This window comes from Trachemys scripta, chromosome 20 (genome assembly GCF_013100865.1).
Source record: "Trachemys scripta elegans isolate TJP31775 chromosome 20, CAS_Tse_1.0, whole genome shotgun sequence".
In the NCBI taxonomy this organism is placed as follows: Eukaryota; Metazoa; Chordata; order Testudines; family Emydidae; genus Trachemys; species Trachemys scripta.
This window is the reverse complement of record NC_048317.1, coordinates 7924189-7941213: the sequence shown is the minus strand read 5'-3', so window position 1 is coordinate 7941213 and position 17025 is coordinate 7924189. Positions and strand designations below refer to the sequence as shown.

General features: G+C 49.2%; 1 protein-coding gene across 3 annotated transcripts in view; it reads left to right on the top strand.

Annotated features, from left to right (window-relative positions):
- The window catches only part of MYCL (MYCL proto-oncogene, bHLH transcription factor), a 49765-nt gene extending 35967 nt beyond the window's left edge, over positions 1 to 13798 (top strand). For 2 of the 3 annotated variants that reach the window (XM_034754074.1, XM_034754075.1), the window contains 2 exons: positions 7433 to 7956; positions 11137 to 13798. In XM_034754074.1, the coding sequence (XP_034609965.1) occupies positions 7449 to 7956; positions 11137 to 11699 (1071 nt within the window). In that variant the 5' untranslated portion in view covers positions 7433 to 7448 and the 3' untranslated portion in view covers positions 11700 to 13798. Of the gene's footprint in view, positions 1 to 4374; positions 6919 to 7432; positions 7957 to 11136 lie in introns of those variants that run through there. The other variant, XM_034754073.1, reaches the window with a different exon arrangement.
- The last annotated feature ends 3227 nt before the right edge of the window (positions 13799 to 17025 follow it).

Below are 17025 nucleotides of genomic sequence, written 5' to 3'. Positions count from 1 at the left end.
ACTACTCAGGCTCCTCGCTTGGTCTCTTGCGGTGTCGCTGGCAAAAGACGGACCCTTAATACACCCCCAGCAGAAGTGCGTAGAGTAGACGGAGCTCTGGCTGTTACCGCAGACGATCCTAGTCCCTGAGCCCCTTCCCCCGTGGCGACCAGCAGGGATAAATTGCGGTGCAGATTGTTGCCAGCTTTGCGTGAACGAAGTAGGGGAACCTGTCTCAGACGTGCCCGTATCGGATTTCCCGGCGCCGGAGGATTTGTGGCTCGCTGCACCGGCCAGGTGTTTGACAGGAGGCTGAGGTGGTGCAGCTGGCCCGTGGGGGTGGGTGGGCCAAGGGCCCTCCGGGCTTCGGCAGTAGGGTTTTGGTTTTTAACCCCGTGCTTAACTGAAGTCACAGGCAGCCCCTGAATGCAGGGCCCTGTGCTCCCAGGCTGAGCCTACGTGGCTCTCTGGGCCTGGTTGGTCTTCTGTTCTGTATGTCAATAGACTCCATCGAGCTCCTGAGTCCTGGCTGTGGCCTATTATCGCTTTCTCCACTTGCCTGCCTGGGTATTCCCAGTAGCTACCTTCCTCCTGGCAGCTCTTACCAGGTTCCCAAATGTGCATCCGATTCATGTTTCCTAGGGCCAGTTGTTACATTATCACTTACAGACGTGGCCTCTCTTCTGGGGTAGGGGTAGGGAGGACATGACGGGGTTCCACATGGTTCTCTCTGCTGCTCCCAAATGCCTCTCATCATGGCAACCCCTCACATGGCTAAGGCTCGTCCCCGTGGGGAAATATACCATCATGGCTAGACCGGTATAATTCTCCTGACCACAGATCCTCCTCTCTGCCCTACCTGACACCACCTGGGGATACAGGTAAGAGCCCCCCACCCCCATGGACTCTTGTAACAGTATAAGAGTGCTCTTCTCCAGTGGCGTGTCATGGGGGGTGTCACCAGCATTGCCATGCCGATATAATTATACTGGTATAGCTAGTCAATTTCCCCATGTAGACAAGCCCTAAGAAGAGCTGCTGGCTGTTAAACCGGAGCCCGTCAAGACAATTGCCCGCCTAGGCTAAAGGGGAAAAACTAAAGAGCAATGTGATGTTACTGCTCCTCTCCAAGCTGGGAGATCTGCCCTTGTGGTTCTGTTACTTGGAACAATGTCCAGGCCCCAAGACAGCGGCGGTGCCTGGAGGCACATCCTCTCCTCTAACCTCGATCTGCCCTCCCCGCACCGAGAACTGAGACCACGAAGTCCAACCGTCCAGCTCCTGGGACAATCCAGCCCGGCTGGACTGTACAGAGGCAGCCTTCAGACCGCGGAACCCTGGAACTGCTACCTCTGAAGAATTTTGATGGACCAAGTCGCACTGTGGCACCTCCCCTTTGTGGTTAGACGGAAACTGGTTATTCCTGATGCAACGTGGAGCTAATTAGCAGGCTAATGGGAACTGACAGAGGAACAGGCCATCCAGCCCTGATCATCACTCCAACCACCACCAGCCTTCCGCTGCAGGCAAGGCAGTAACACACCTGACCTATTGTGTAGGGCCATAGATGGAGGAGGTGGGGGAATTCCCGCCCCATGTCCTGAGGCTTTCTTAGCCCGGCTCGGGTTCACGCAGATGTTCCTAGAAATATTTCTTTTGTATTTGACTCTCTAAGGCCTTGTCTACACCAGGGGATTCTCAATAAACCTTCCCACCATTCGCCTCTGCTGCGATTAGCAACAGTCAGAGCCTTGCTGGGGTTGGGCCGCTAGCTTCCTCTGCTGCGTGCCCGTGCGACCTGCTTTGAGCAGGGTTCTGTGAGGTAGTGTTCAGGGCAAGCCGTCTGTCGGGCCTGGGGTCGCAAGCATTGCTCGGACGGGACGGGTGCCGCTGGAGTGGGGTTAGCAATGGAGGGCTGCAATGTCCCCTCTCCCCTAGCGAATCCTCTTGTCACTGCCAACTGCTCCCCTCCCCCATTACAGGCTCCAGTGCAGGGATCTCAGGCAACAGCTCCGTCTCTCTGCCAGGCCTCAAGATTTGGGGCCTGATCCAAAGCCATTGAAGTAAGTGGCAAGACTGCCACTGACTGCACAGGGCTTTGAATCGAGCTGTCTAGGCAGTACCGGATCTTATTTTTCCTTCCCAGACCTGTGATCAGTGTTGTTCCTTCCATTCTTCCTCCTGGCCCCCAGCTTTCCCTTGGTGCCCCCCAATATCTGCCACTGTCACATTCGCTTGGGTGCTTCTGCTAAAATGAGCAGCAGCAAGAAAGTTCACCTCAGCCCTTACTGCGATGACTGGGTGCCCTTCATACTTCCCGGAGCTGTTGTGTCAGGGTGTCTCCAGCCGGCAACACCGGGGCCATGCACAGCTGGCAGGGCTTATCTTCACAGCCAGAACAGCAACGTTTAAAATTAAATCAATTCTGTAGAAACGGATGGGAGCTGAGTCGTCCAAACCCCCAGAACGGCCCTGTCCCAGCGAAGAAGACCCATCGTTCTAACTGGCGCAGGTAGCGATGCTTGGAGTTGAAGATGCCTGACGCTTTCCATTGCAAGATCCTGTTTTCAGACCCTGGATTGTAGTCTTGTGCATTCCCAAGCTTTAGAGTAGTCTTTGATGGTGTGAAATGTACCAGATGATGCTGGTGGGTGAATCTCTGCCAACTGCTCTCTCCTATGGGCCTCCCCAGGACCACCACCGGCAGCTCATAAATTATAAATCACCCTGATGCTTCTGGTGGGGGGTGTTGCCTGGAGGCCTGTCTTTGCCTGCTAAACTGTTCTGCTTAAAAAGGTGAAGCCATTCAAATGAAGGCTCCCCATCCCAGACATTGAGGAAGCAATTAAGGGGCAATGATGCAAATATTTGTGCTGCAGTCAGAGGGGTTGGCTAATTGCCTCTCCTTAAATCTGTTAGCCCAGGCTTTTGTCCTGGAGTCAAATTAACTCTTTGCACTCCCAGCCCCCCTCCTGTTAATGAATAAAGAGGAAATTGTGGAGCAAGTGATGGAAAGATTTGAAAGAGAGAGAGGCTGCCCTGCTCTTGCTAGCTAGACTTGGTCTGCAGCACTCCTGCAACGCTAATGCTAGGGTGTAGTCAGTCCTCTCTCTGCGGCCTAGATGAGACTAGGGCCAGATCCTCAGGTGCTGTAAATGGATGTAGCTTTATTGAATTAAGTGGAGCTGTCAGGATCTCACCCACAGTGGTTAAAATACTGGTGTCCTGTATGTAACAGCACTCCCCATCACCTACTGCGCCAATGGGAAAGCTGAAGAAAAATGCCAATTGTAGGCAAAGCCAAAGTAGATTTAGTTCCTATTTTGTGACAATGTTATGAGCTTCCTCAGGGAGGCTTGCTGGTACAGGTCTGTCGCATCTTAGGCGCATTTAACATGTGCGATTTCAGCTTTACGCGGTCGGCAAAAACAACAAAAAAAAAAGAGAAAAATAACAATTTAAATACTGTTTCTGTAGTGCGAGCGATTCCGCCTGCCATTAAACTCAATGTAATTTTGACTATACGTGATTTTCGCTTTAGGCGCTGACTGCGGAACGTAACCCCAGCATAAGATGAGACAGACCTGTATATTGAATTTCAACGCTTAACTTTTCAACCCACAACTGCAATGCCAGTCTCCTTCCTACCCAAAATCCTCAATGAAGATCATGTAACTGATGACGTTCTTTAATCTCAAAGGGCTTTTACCTTCCATGTTGGATCACAATCACTTTATTTAAGCCTTAAATATTCCTCAATTTCTTGAGACTGTTTAATCTGCCTAACTTTAAACTTCTCATTGCTTAGATACTACACTGGTGAATAGATATAAATACTTCTGCCAATTGTCAAGACAATGAATGAGACAATGGCCCTTATAAAAATGAAATACAGTATTAGAATGCTTCCTATTATATTGTGGTGATCTGGGGCTAGAATACTGAAGGTTTTTTTTTTTAAATATATATAGGTCTTGAATGAATTTGGCCCAATGTGCTAATTCAGATTAAGATCTTTCTGGTATGGCTCAGCCTTCATCTTTCCAGAGCATGTCAGCTGAGAGCCTGCCAGTGTGAGACTTTAACATTCCATGTTCTCTCTGCTCTCCCTGGGTGTTTAAAGATCTCTTGGCAGTTTTCATATTTGTAGCGGTTTGTCCAATATTTACCAAAATATTTCCCTCCCACTCCTGTTCTGTAGGGTGTTTTGTGTCAGTTTGAGCTCCTGCCTGATTCACTCCAGAAGTGGGCAGCTGTTAGGGATGGTTTCAGCACGTCCCTGTCCACTTTGGGGGTCCAGAAGCAAGAAAGCTGCTATGTTTACTTAAACTAAAAATCTTATTTACCTCTCCAATTAAGTTTCTTTTTACTTTCCCCTTCTTCCTCTTGTCAATGTTATTCTTTAAACCAACAGGGAGTTTCCATCCCATCTCAACCTGACATTTAGAATTAAGTGAAAATAGATCTTTGGTAACATCCACTTCCTTTTTTTTGTGTAACCAACTTTTTAATTAACCTTATGTAACTTCAGTTACAAAAGGGGAACGTTTTGGAAGGTGCAATTTCAGCGAGTCGCCAGATGGTGGCGCTTTTTAATACTGTAGTCCTGGCTAGGATAAATCAGAGATTCTGACCCAATAAGAAGCTTGGGGTAGGAGGTTGTTCATTCAGTTGTATTCCATGTAGATTCTATTGTAAATCGGTTCTGGATTCAGTGTGGGGTCTGGATCTCGTATGGGCCATTTTAGTACCTGCCTGTTGCTCTGTGAAAAATAATGGAAGTTGGATTAGCTTGAAGTGTCCTGTACAGCCAGGTGCATCGTTCAATATAAAGTAGCTGAGATCAGCTGCGTGCAGTACCCACTCTTTGTATTCCTGTGAGTAGGTGATCATTTTTCTGCCTGTCTTAGGTACAGATTTATATGGCATCTCTCATCAGACTATCTGAGCGCCTTACAATCTGTTAAAATATTTGATCCCCACAGCACCCCGGAGAGGTAGGGATTATTGCTATTTTGCTGATAAAGAATTGAGGCCCAGAGGTATGTCCACCTGGGGATAAAAGTCTCGGTGCCTGAGTCAGCCGACCCAGACCAGCTGCAGGATTTTTATCCCCATGATGATGTAGATACGCCAGAGGCTCAGAAATCAGTGGGAGCTCGATGCCAACAAGCTGATGAGGCTCTGGGCTCAGGCACAGTGCTCTAACCACTGCACCATCCTGCTTTCACCTCCCACTGCGGAAGCACTGAGAGTTCTTGGACAGTAGTTCATCTTCATTCCAGGACGTTAGCTGCATGGGAGAAGAAATTTAGTTCTTCAGTGGAAATCAGAGTATTCTCTAAAAGGATGAATGGATGTAAAGCAGAAGGCTTCCAAGCATGTCAGTCCACAACTGACTAGGGAAGAGGGTGCACGTGACAGCTGGAGCATGTTGTACCAAAGTCTTCTTTAGTATTTCAAGAACAAATCAATCTATGCTCCATGCACAGCCTTCCCCCAAGAGATTTGCCTGGGAATTTACAAACTCCATCTTTGTATTAATGGGAGAAACTTAATGCCTTAAATAGGCCTTTCCTCTCTTACTACTGTAATCCTATGTGTTTGTTTCTTAAATTACACGCTATATCCAACAGCCTCTGATATTAAAACAACCAAACCTCTACCTTGTATTTTTAAACCTTTTTACTGTTTTACCTATTTAACAAATACACATGCCACAAATAGTCAAAAAAGACAGACTAATACAGATTCAGCATAACGAGAAGTAATAAAAATATTAAAATAGTGTAATTTGCAAGCTCTATGACTACAGTATAGGCTCCGCAGTGTAGACATACTATGTTAGTAAGGAAGTGGCGTAATAAGCGTCCCCTGCCTATGCTGCCCTAGAAATTGTTTGCCACTGTAGGAAGGCCGCTTCCTTGAACACAGTTAGCTATGCCTGTAGCACTCTTCTGTCCACAGAGCTGCATTTACACTGTGGGGGTTGTCAGGATGGTATATTGAGCAGGGGTGTTTTGTTTTCATACCCCAGCCTGACATAGCCTATGTCTACGACAGAGCCTATGTGCATGGACAGCCCCTAGCACAAACAGTGCCCAGCGCTCAGCTGAGACCTCTAAGTACAATATAAATAATCAGTTCACGAGTAAGTCGGGCAAATAACTTTGCAGAAAAGTGAGTATACACTGAACACACTACTCTAACAGATATAATCTACCACTCCCACAGTATCAGCTGCTAAACCTGCATGAAAAAAATGTTTCTCAAAGGTTGCTTTTGTTTTGCAGGTATTCAGCCCCCCCCCCCCCCCATCAGGTATTTTACAAAGACAAGCAACGTTAGCCTTGTTTGTACAGAGGGGAAATGGTCATAGACAGGTCAACACCAAGTCAGTACCAGAGCTGGGCGTAGGACTCAGGGCTTCTCTCCTAGCCACAGCTGTCCTAACTCTACTGGGGTTAACAGATTAACCTATTCAGGCACGAGCAGGATTTTGGGTGTGTTTTTAGTGCAGGGGAGATTCAATTGCCCTTACAGTGCCTGTGAGCAAACACTCCTTGATGCTGCCCCGCTGCTGGCCGCTTTCCTTGGGAAGTGGGCTGCGGTGGGACCCCCACGGCCGGCCGGTCAGCTGCTCTGCTGTGCCATTACCAGGGCCAAGAGGGAACTGCAGCAATTAACAGCAGAGCTGGGCGGAGCACCGAGGTGATTTACAAGCACTCGCCCCGCCCATTATGCAAATCACAGCCCCCTGGTTGGGGGTCCGCTTGCCGGGGGCGGGGCCATTCGCTGCAGACGGGATATAAGGCGGTGGGGGAACAATGCACCCGAGTCTCGGCTCGGTCGCTCAGATCGCGGGAGCTGGCCCTGGGGGTGTAGGCTGTAGCCAGAGCGAGCCGCCCGCTTGGAGCAAGAACAGGACGTGGGGGAAAGGTGACTCCAAGGGGTGGGGTCCTGGGGCTGATCTTCTTTCCTCCCCCCCACGGGGGGCTGTAGTTTAGTGACCCTGGGAAACTTGCAGGCAGCGCGGTTCCCCCCAGCGCCTCTGCCCAGCTCCAAGCCGGGCAGCGGGGACCGACCCGTTTGTAACTTACCCGCCCCACGTGCGTGGGGGGCCGCTGGACGGCGGGTGGGTGGGAGCAGCTCCGCGCGTGGGAGTCTCCCTTGGGGGGGGTGACTCCGATTTAGGGCTTTGGGGTCTCTAGTGGGCGCGGTCTGTGTGGGGGCGGTTGGGACCCCCTTGGTGAGTGCGTTCAGTGGGGATTTGATCACGCACGGGAAGATGCCGCGAACGCCCCGTAATTAGAGTTTTGGGGGGCGTGGGGCGGCTACGGTACAGAGGCTGACCTGATGTTGGGGTGTTTCCCTGCCTGGCTTGGGGCGGGGGCTTATCTCCTCTTTCCCCCCCCCCCCCCCCCCTCCTCCCACTACGCTTTGGGATCCCCAGGCGCCCCCCTCCAGAGATGGAGTTCGACTCTTACCAGCATTACTTCTATGACCATGACTCCGAGGAGGATTTCTACCGATCCACCGCCCCCAGCGAAGACATCTGGAAGAAATTCGAGCTGGTGCCCACTCCCCCCATGTCGCCCCTGTGCAGCGCGGGGGGCAAAGCCTGTTGCCCCGGGGCAGGGGAGAGGTCCGACTGGCTCTCCCACTGCTGCCTGGCCGGGGAGGAGCCGGAGTATCTGATCGACACCGGGGAGATCTTTGGGAACCTGAGCGCCTTCGTTCTCCAGGACTGTATGTGGAGCGGTTTCTCCGCCCGGGAGCGGCTGGAGAAAGTTATGACCGAGAAACTCTCCACGGGCACGCAAAGGGTTAATCCGCACAAGCCCTCCTTTGCCCAGGACTTCGGGTTCAACAACTCGGTGAGCGAGTGCGTGGATCCCGCTGCCGTCTTCCCCTGCCCCTTGGCTGAGAACAAACATCCCCCTGCCTCCTCCGGGCCCGAACGGCAATGCGATTCTGGTAAGGGATGAAAAAAAAACCCACAAGTTCCCTTGCTTAAAATCAAGGTGTGGGCTGGTCCCAGCAACCCAGTGAACTTTCTGCTTTCTCCAGCATTGCAAAACCGCCGTGCTGGTGGCGCTCCCGTTTACACATGTGTTGGTAAACAGTCTGGGAACGGCTCTCCGGAAGCCCAGCCTCCTTTTGTTGTGACTCCAAGCTCGTGTAAAGCCCACGGACAAGAACAAAGGGAAGCTGAACCGTCTCTTTCCCCCCTAGGATTTTTGCTTGGGAACCCCCTGCACATTGCAGGGAGGGGGTGACCCTGGAGGGACCTCAGATTCCAGAATTCTGCTGCTTTAAAAAAAAAAAATCTTTCCCTCCTGCTAGGAGACGGCGCTGGGCTCCTCTGGGGAACGCTCTCTGAGTCTGGAAGCTGCATGGGGAAGTTTGTAGCTCGCTTTAGCTCCTCTTGTAATGTTTCCCACCGCAGCCATATTGCTGTTCTTTCGGCTTGATTTACAGCACCCAGGCTGAAGTGCTCCCCCCCCGACTAGGTTTCAGCTGATCAGACAGCTCCCCTTTGCAGCCTGTCTCCGGTGGCCTCCTAGGACAAAAGGCAAAATCTCTTTGTGGGCTTTGACGGTCACAAAACAATTGTTCATGTCTCTGGGGACATCCCTTCTTGGTATGTGGGGCGAGGCATGCTACCAAGCAACTAGATGCATCTCCTAGCCCTGCCTCTGCAAAAGGGTCCTGTCTCCTGGGTCCTATCCAGCCTCACCCTACAGGAAAACTGGTCTAAATACTAGGCTGAGGCTTAAAAGTGATCAAGGGAATGGTGTGTCAAGCCACCAAAACTGAGTTTGAGCCTTGATCTGTAGGGTTGGAAGTTTAATATGTGCTAGTTTTTTTTTTTTTTTAAAAGCCCTTGTCTTCAATTTGTCACTTAATGGCAGGCAAAAATCCTCCCAAATCAGCTGCTAAATTTTGTTTTGCTCTTTCTAGAAATGACCAGATGGAGGAGGTGTGATTTTGATACACCTAAACTCCAGGCAAGATTTAAATGACTGCCCTCTGAAACGAAGGGGGTGGGGGGTAGGCGGAAGTGCTGACACAACCTTGGGGGTGCAGGGCTAGACACCTCATTATCTTGACCTTAATACTAGAGTCTGACTGATGAGTCAGGCATGAGTAATTTGGTTGTGACTCATTCCAGGGATGAGGATGGCTGGGCCAAGAAGCACCTTTAGGACTAAGATTTAATTACATTAGGATGATGGAGATAGTAAGGAGGCTGCAGGCTCTAAAGGGCTTAATCTCAATTAGTGTGGGGGGGTGACTGCATTCATTATTTCTACTGTAATCTTGCTACTTCGGTGACCTGCACTTTACCTGATCTGAATCCAGGCCCCTTGGGCACATGCTCCTGGCCACATGGTCCCAGAACAAAAAGCAACAGATTGCAGCAAACAATGAGGGGGGCCTCAGTGAGTGACTTGGGCATTGGCCAATGAGGGATGGGTAGCTTTGCAGCAGCAACATTCCAAGCGCCTGCTGAGGCAGCCAATGGCCACCTGGCTGGGAGGAGGGGCCCAGCCAGTCAGATTTTTTATTAATGGGGAAACGATACTATTGTCCACACAATGGAAGTTTGTGACAAAAGAAGGGCATAAAAAGTGCACAGTACAAAGCAACCAGGAAATAGCATTGCCTATCAGGAGGGGTGTGTGTGTGTGTGTGTGTGTGTGTGTGTGTGTGTGTGTGTGTCACCTAAAATAAAACCACAGTAGCAAATTCTAGACTGCTGATCACCCTCTGAAGGATAATCTCTCTAGCATTAGAGGGGCATGGGAGACAATGTGGTCTAATGCAGAGAGCGGAGGATTGGGAATCAAGATCCCTGGGTCCCAACCTCTCTTCTGATTTGGCAATACTCATCATGCCAGTAGATTATTGGTAACGTGCAAAAGGAGACAGACCTCCACTGTCTGCTAGCATAGAGCTGCACTCTGTGTTGAGGGTCTTATTCACTGACTAGCTGCGTGACTGTGGGCAAGTATATTAAACAGCTCTGCCTCTGTTTCCACAACTGTAAAATGGAGGCAGTACCCGTCTTTGTGAAGTGTTTTGATTGAGTGAAGGGCATTGCTAATGCAAAGTATTGCCAAGCCAGTTGGAATGCCATGCACAAGGGATCTGTGCTTGCTTTTGAGCGTTACAATCTCTTGGGGAAAGACCAAGTGACTTTGGAAAGTGGCAGGGAGTGAATTGATAGTAGCCGCTATAATTCAGGGATGGCTAGAATGGAGTTTTAAAGAGTTGGGTCTGTTCCTCTTTGTTTACAGCTTTGATAACCTTTCCCCTCAGACCCTTTCTTTAAGGCTGAACATGTTTGAGGTGGTGAGGGGAGGAATGTTAAATGGTGGCTGGCTTAGAGGTTCATTGAACCTGATGGCAAAATGTCCCCCACTCCCCCACTGTGAGAGGGGAGGATTGTCTCTCCCCCTCTCCCCCCCCCCCCCCCAGCTGAATGGGGAGAGGAGAATACCAGGGTGGGGGGTGAATAGGATTTATAACTTGTGAAAAGTAACAAGTCACTAAAGTGCGAAGCTGCAGTGAACAGGAACAAAGGGCAGCTCAGCCCCCAGATCCCTCATTTACAATTCCAATGGGCCATGAAAGAACCCGACAAGCAGGAGCAAGGGGAAGATCTTTATCCGTCAACTCTGTCCCCAGCCACTAAGGCTCTTGCTCCCCTCCTGTCTGCTGGGGGAGGTGAGGACTGGTGCAGGAATTTCTTGCCTGTTGGGTCTTTGTTCTGAATGAGTGTTGCCCATGGCGTGTAAGGGAAACAGTAAGAAATCCATGTCCCACTTCCTGGGACACGGCGCTGAAGCTAAGGAGAGAAATCTCAGTCCTATGACTGGGATTAGGGGCTGTGGGAAAGACCAGTTCTGCCCCAGGCAGGATGATTGAGTTGTTTTATGCAATGCACTGGGATCCAGGCAATGTGATCCTCTTCCTGGTCAGTTTAACCTAGCAGGGTGACTGTATAATCTCCAGAACATAGAGGGACTGGAGATCCATGCACCAGGTATGGTGCTGCCCCATGCTGAGAGGCTGGGCAAGGGGTAGTTGAAGAGAATAGTCGAATGATTCCAAGTGATGGGTTGTTTTGCTTGCGTCTGTTTTGAACAGAGGGTGAAGAGATTGATGTGGTGACAGTGGAGAAGAGACAATCGCTCAGCATGAGGAAGCCGGTCACCATCACCGTGCGAGCAGACCCCCTGGACCCCTGCATGAAACACTTCCACATCTCCATCCATCAGCAACAGCACAACTACGCTGCCCGCTCTCCACCAGACCCCTGCTCCCAGGAGGAGGCCTCAGAGAAAGAGATCAAGGAGGAACCCCTGAGCAGCCCGGAGCAAGCCGCAGAGAGCTCATCGCCTGAGCCTTGCCTGCTGAAACCTGAGAGCGCCCCGAGCTCAGATAGTGAGGACATGGCCAAGAGGAAAAACCACAACTACTTAGAACGCAAGCGGCGAAACGATCTCCGCTCACGCTTCCTGGCACTGAGGGATCAGGTCCCCGGTCTGGCTAACTGTCCCAAAACCCCCAAAGTGGTGATCCTGAGCAAAGCTTCGGAGTACCTGCAGTCACTAGTCAGTGCAGAGAGGAGGATGGCTACAGAGAAAAGGCAGCTGAAGTTGAGACAGCATCAGCTGCTGAAACGAATCGCCCATCTCAAGGGACGTTAGCTACCAAAAACTTGACACCTTTCCTATATTGATTTGCACATTTTTGGTTATTGTGAACCCTCCAAACTACAGATCCCAGAATGCACTGCAGCCAGCGCACACAAATATGGCTTGCATTCTAGGAAATTTAAACTGTGTGCAGGGGGTGGGTTCTTTGTTTCCCTTATTCACGTCTGGTCTCGGGTTCCTCCTTTAACAGAGCAGGGAGTTGCCAACTGTGGGCTGAGTTAACTCTTATTCTTTAGGGATGCTGGTAGGTTGGTACCGGAGTAATTTTTGACACTGGATTTTGCAAGACACTTGGGCTGAAATTGTTAAGTGACCATTGAGTTCTGGGTGTCTCATTTTGAGGGTCTCCAACTTGAAGCACCTGCATCCTGACTGCCAGAGATGCTGAGCATCTGAACAGAGATGTGGAACAATGCTGGCTGAGGCCCCCAGGAGCTGCCTTAGTGCCTCTGAACTTCAGTCCTCAGGTGCCTGAAATTGGGCACTCAAAAATTGAGGCCCTTTTCCAAAATAGGGGCTTGAGTGGATAACCCCAACCTAGAGATGGCAGGATCCTCATTCAGACAGATAAGACCTGTCACTGGATCCAGCTATTCTGTGAATTTACTTTCATGCACACACAATTTTGGGTGGAGCGTTAACATGGCCGTTGCTGCCCTGGACCTATTAAGTTTGACCCAACTTCTGTCGTTCAACCCAACCCCAGCACTGGTTCCTGTGGTGCGGTTCTCGTCCACCGTCCCTTCCCTGACCCATCCTTTGTACTGGCCCACCTCCCCAATCACGACCCTTCACAACATCCCACATCCTATTCTGCCGTGGTGGGGGGGCTGAGACCATGTACCCAACATATCCTCTCCAGAAGAAGTCCATTAAATTCCTAAGCGGCTCCTGCTCCACTGCAACTGAATAGAGCGAATGTAGGCCAGGGCGTTCAGATCCAGGAAAACAAGGGGGTTGCAATCCAGTGGTTCAGTGTGGGTCCATCTCTCTAGAAGCAGTGACAACTGGGGAATGCCTGGAGGTGCGTTGGGAAAGCTTTGCTCTAGGGGCTGGGTCTGCTGTTAAAGATCCTTTTTCTCCCAGGGGTGGGGTGATGCATGGATTAAACTCCTATCACTGGAGAAGAACCGAGACTAGCTTGACATGGACTATACCTCACTTTCTTACCACTTTACACAGTAGCTTGTCTTGAGGTTTGTGTTCTAGAAACTGCTGCTGTAACTGCCTGAGTCTTATACTGGAGGACCCTTTTTTTAATACTGTATTTTTGTACAACTTTTTTGAAGAGTATTGTTAAAGATTTGTCTCTTTTGTAAACCTTTTCCAGGGGAGTGTGTGCATTGTCCCTGCTGCAGCGTGGAGAGGATGTGTTTTTTTGGGAGGGGGTTCCTGATGCCTTTCTAAGAATAGTCCAAGAAGGGTCCTATGTTCTGATTTACTGTTTGGAATTAAGTGAGAGATTCCTCGGGGGGAGGAAGGGGGGAACGGACATTATCTGGGGCCCAGCTCCTCAAATAGTACAATGGGCTATTGAACGGGGTTTTCCTCTCTCAGAGGATGAGGGTGAAAATTTTCCTGTGTGGCTGACTTTCACGTATTCCCCAAGCGCAGGCTCTTAAGAGCGATGCTGCTTAAGATCCCAGGTGTTGCCCAGGACAGACGACAAGGGCTGATCTAATTGTTGCCTGGAGCCTACCTTGTCTTTACTAGGTAGGTAGAAGCCACCTCTTAGAAGGGATCTGATCAGAACTTTTAGCCTCTGTTTGCTGACCTGCAGCTACACTCCCTGAAGTTGCATTTGTTCAGCTGGCCAAGGGTCTTCTCTCACCCCCCCACAAATCTCCCTCTTCTGTGAATACTACCCAGTTGATTCAAGGGATGGGGGGAGGGGAGTAGGACCAGTGGCCTTCGTCTCCCTTGGCACTGATGGGGCTGACTCTCTACTTTGCAGCAGAGACGCACGGAGCAGCCGGTGAGCTGTCTGGCTCCTAACTGACCTACTGAGAAACTTTAGAGTTAACACTGTGGTCGGATTTAGCACTTTCTTCATTACCTCACACTTCATAAATAAATAAGTTACAAAGACAGACTGGGTTGGCTTTTTCCATATAGTTGTTCCCTGGGTGCCTGTTTCCAGGGAGTAACGGCCACTGTAACTGCCCTAACTAACTTGCCCAGCTTTGAGTCTTTGCAGGGCCCTGGAGAAGGGAACAGTGGCCTTGTTATTGCATGAGCGGTTGAGATGAGCCATAAACCATGCACAAAGCTAAGGAGGGCTGCTGGAATCCAGCTGCTGGGTCAGTAGGACTTTCACCTCCAGCCCTTTCCTCTGCTGTTGGGGAAGAGCCACCATATCCCGCTCAAAGCTTTGTCTTTATAGGAAGAGGAGTATGCTGTCTTCTGGCCATTTAGCCATATCCCTGAATGGCAGGATCAAAACATCAGCACAGGCACTGTGCCTGGGGTGTCCCAGGCAAGTAAATCACTGAGCACAGTTGTAGGATTGATGTGTGTCTACAGAATTATCACAGCTGTTAGATCCCCAAATGCTCCTGGGGAGGGCTTGGATGATGGCTTGGGGGAAAGAAGGGGGGTGGGGGGGAGTTTGCAGAAATTAGAGTGCAAGATATTTAGAACCAAACTGGGATATTTTCCTTTAAGCAGCACATAGTCTCCTGCAAGCAAGACTAGTCCCTTTGTGTAGGCATTCTCACAAAATGTAAAATGTGGGATGGCTACAGCAGTGGGTCCTGGGAAACAAATCACCTAGATTAATTTCTCTTTAAGTGGTTTTATTGAGGAAGAGGGGCTGAGAGCTGAGTTCCTCTAATGAGGGACTCAATGTAATTTTAAACTCTTCTAATGGCACTACAGAACAGTCAGCATGTGGAATTCACTGCCCCTGAAGGTCATCAAGATGAATATGATGATGAATTGTCCGTGAGTAACTCTAGAGGAAAGCTCAGATGGGGAATGAAATTGCTTGCTGGGGTGGGAGAGGGGCTAGACTTCCCTTTAGGGGCTACTAGAGAATTCCCTACATCCCCATATGCAGAGTTTGAAATATTTTTTTGCCTTAATTTGAAGCATATTTATTACCCATTAACAATCCCAGGTTATTGGTTTTAACTCCTGGAGGCAAAGTCCTGTACTAAATGCAATGGAGCACAGGCATCATGTTACTGCTAAGGCAGTCTCTAGAATGCGTCTAAAATGCCATTTCAAGAGAGGTTTAGTCAGGAGCGCCGCCAGCTTTTCTGCCGCCCCGAAATGCCACCCCCCCACAGAAGCGGCGGAAGGTCCTGCCACTGAAATACTGCTGTGGTCGCCACCCCCCAAATCGCAGTGCCCTAGGGGTCGCCTAATGGGTTGTGCCAGCCCTGGGTTTAGTTGTCTGAATGAAGCAAGTCTTTTAAAGAATGATTAATCAATGAAGAGCTTAAAATGCTCCATGTTCCTTTTGGTTCCTGAAATAGCTGTCATGTTTTACACTTCTGTTGTGTTGCATCAGATGAGGTCAAAGCATTGTACAGACTAGAGTTCAACTTGCAATATTCTGCTGTGACTTCTAAGGGTCACATAGCAAAACTGGGGCCTGGTCTACACTGTGGCGGGGGGGCGGGAGGGAGATCTATCTAAGATACGCAACTTCAGCTACGAGAATAGCGTAGCTGAAGTCGATGTATCTTAGATCAACTTAGAATTACTTACTTTGCGTCCTCGCAGCGCGGGATCGACAGCCGCGGCTCCCCCATCTACTTTGCTTCCGCCTCTCGCCGAGCTGGGGTTCAGCAGTCGACGGGTGATCAATTTATCGCATCTACACTACACGCGATAAATCAATCCGGCGGGTAGTGTAGATGTACCCTGGGAGTTGAACCCAGGTGTTCTGACTCCTAATACTTTTCTCTCACCTCTACACAAAACACTATGGTAAAGAATATAGGTTCAAAGGGTCTAGATTTATTTTGACAGGAGGGCAGGGTGGGAAGCAATAGATGCACTCTTCAATGCAGCAGTAGTGGGTTGAGTTGATCTTCTCTTATTCATACAGTCTGCTTGTCCCAGAGAATAACAAGAAAAAGATGGAAGGTGGGATTTGTACATGAATCTTCGTGAGTTAGCACAAGTTTAATTGAAAATCAATGGGACTTGTGCTGCTAAGCCATTTAGGCACCTAACTCTGATTGATTTCAGTGGCAGTTAGGAACCTAAATACCGTTGGGGATCTGGGTTTTAAATGCCTTTGAAAATCTCACCCAGAGACTCCATTTAGTTCAGTTTAGCAGTTGGATCATACACAGGCAAAAAACTGGAGGCAGCATCTCTGTAAAGTTGTGCACTGAGCTGGCTTGGAAGCATAAGTGCTAGAACTAAGGGTGCTGGGGGGTACTGTCGCATGTCCTGGCTTGAAGTAGTACTGTAAGAACAAGCCAAATACATGGTATCTGCCTTCAGCACCCCCACTATAAAAATTGTTCCAGCACCGCTGCTCGGAAGGCTGCAAAAGTACTGGACCATCATTAGATGAGACAGCATTGTAAGACCAAAGAAGGGGGGGGGTCAAGATAATTTTTAAACCAAAGTGCAAAAGCTTGTAGAGATTCATTGTACGCCTGTTTAGAGGGAGAATTGCTGAGCTAGGTCTTGTTAGGGATAAGTCTGAGCATATTAAAAAAAAAAAATTAGGTTTGCATAAAATACTCAGACATCAAATCATAACTCACAGTTGAAGAGGATGGTTAGTGGAGTAAGCATCATGTTTGAAATAGACCCATTGGAAGCACAGGTTAAAAATACATCAGGATTAAATAAACCTGACATCTACCCAAAGCAGACAAACCAAATAAAGTGTGCATGGATGTGTGGGTCTCTTGAATGAAACTTTGAGTACCCATTAAAGATGCCAGGGTATTTTTAAAAGGATGGTGTTTTGCTCTGTTAAAATTACCTACTGAGAGGTTTTTAAAGGACTTTCTGCTTTTTTGGGGCGGGAGGGGCGGAAGGCAGAGGCTTAATGACAGAACGTATGAAAGATATTTAAATGAAACAAACAGGGCTATTTGTGTTTGGAAGGTACATGTTGTTCTGGGATCAATTTGAAATCTAGTCAATTTCAAAACCAAGTTAAAAGTACCTTTAGATGTTACACCTGTCCCTGAATCTTCCTGCCATTTTTGTCACTTTTCAAGCACAGCTTCTATCTTTAAAAATGTTTTTTCTAGTATTACTACATGAAGGACTCAGGGAAACTGAGAGTATAAGGTAAATATTGAAACTGACTATACACACAGTGCTGCCAAAGGCACGTAAT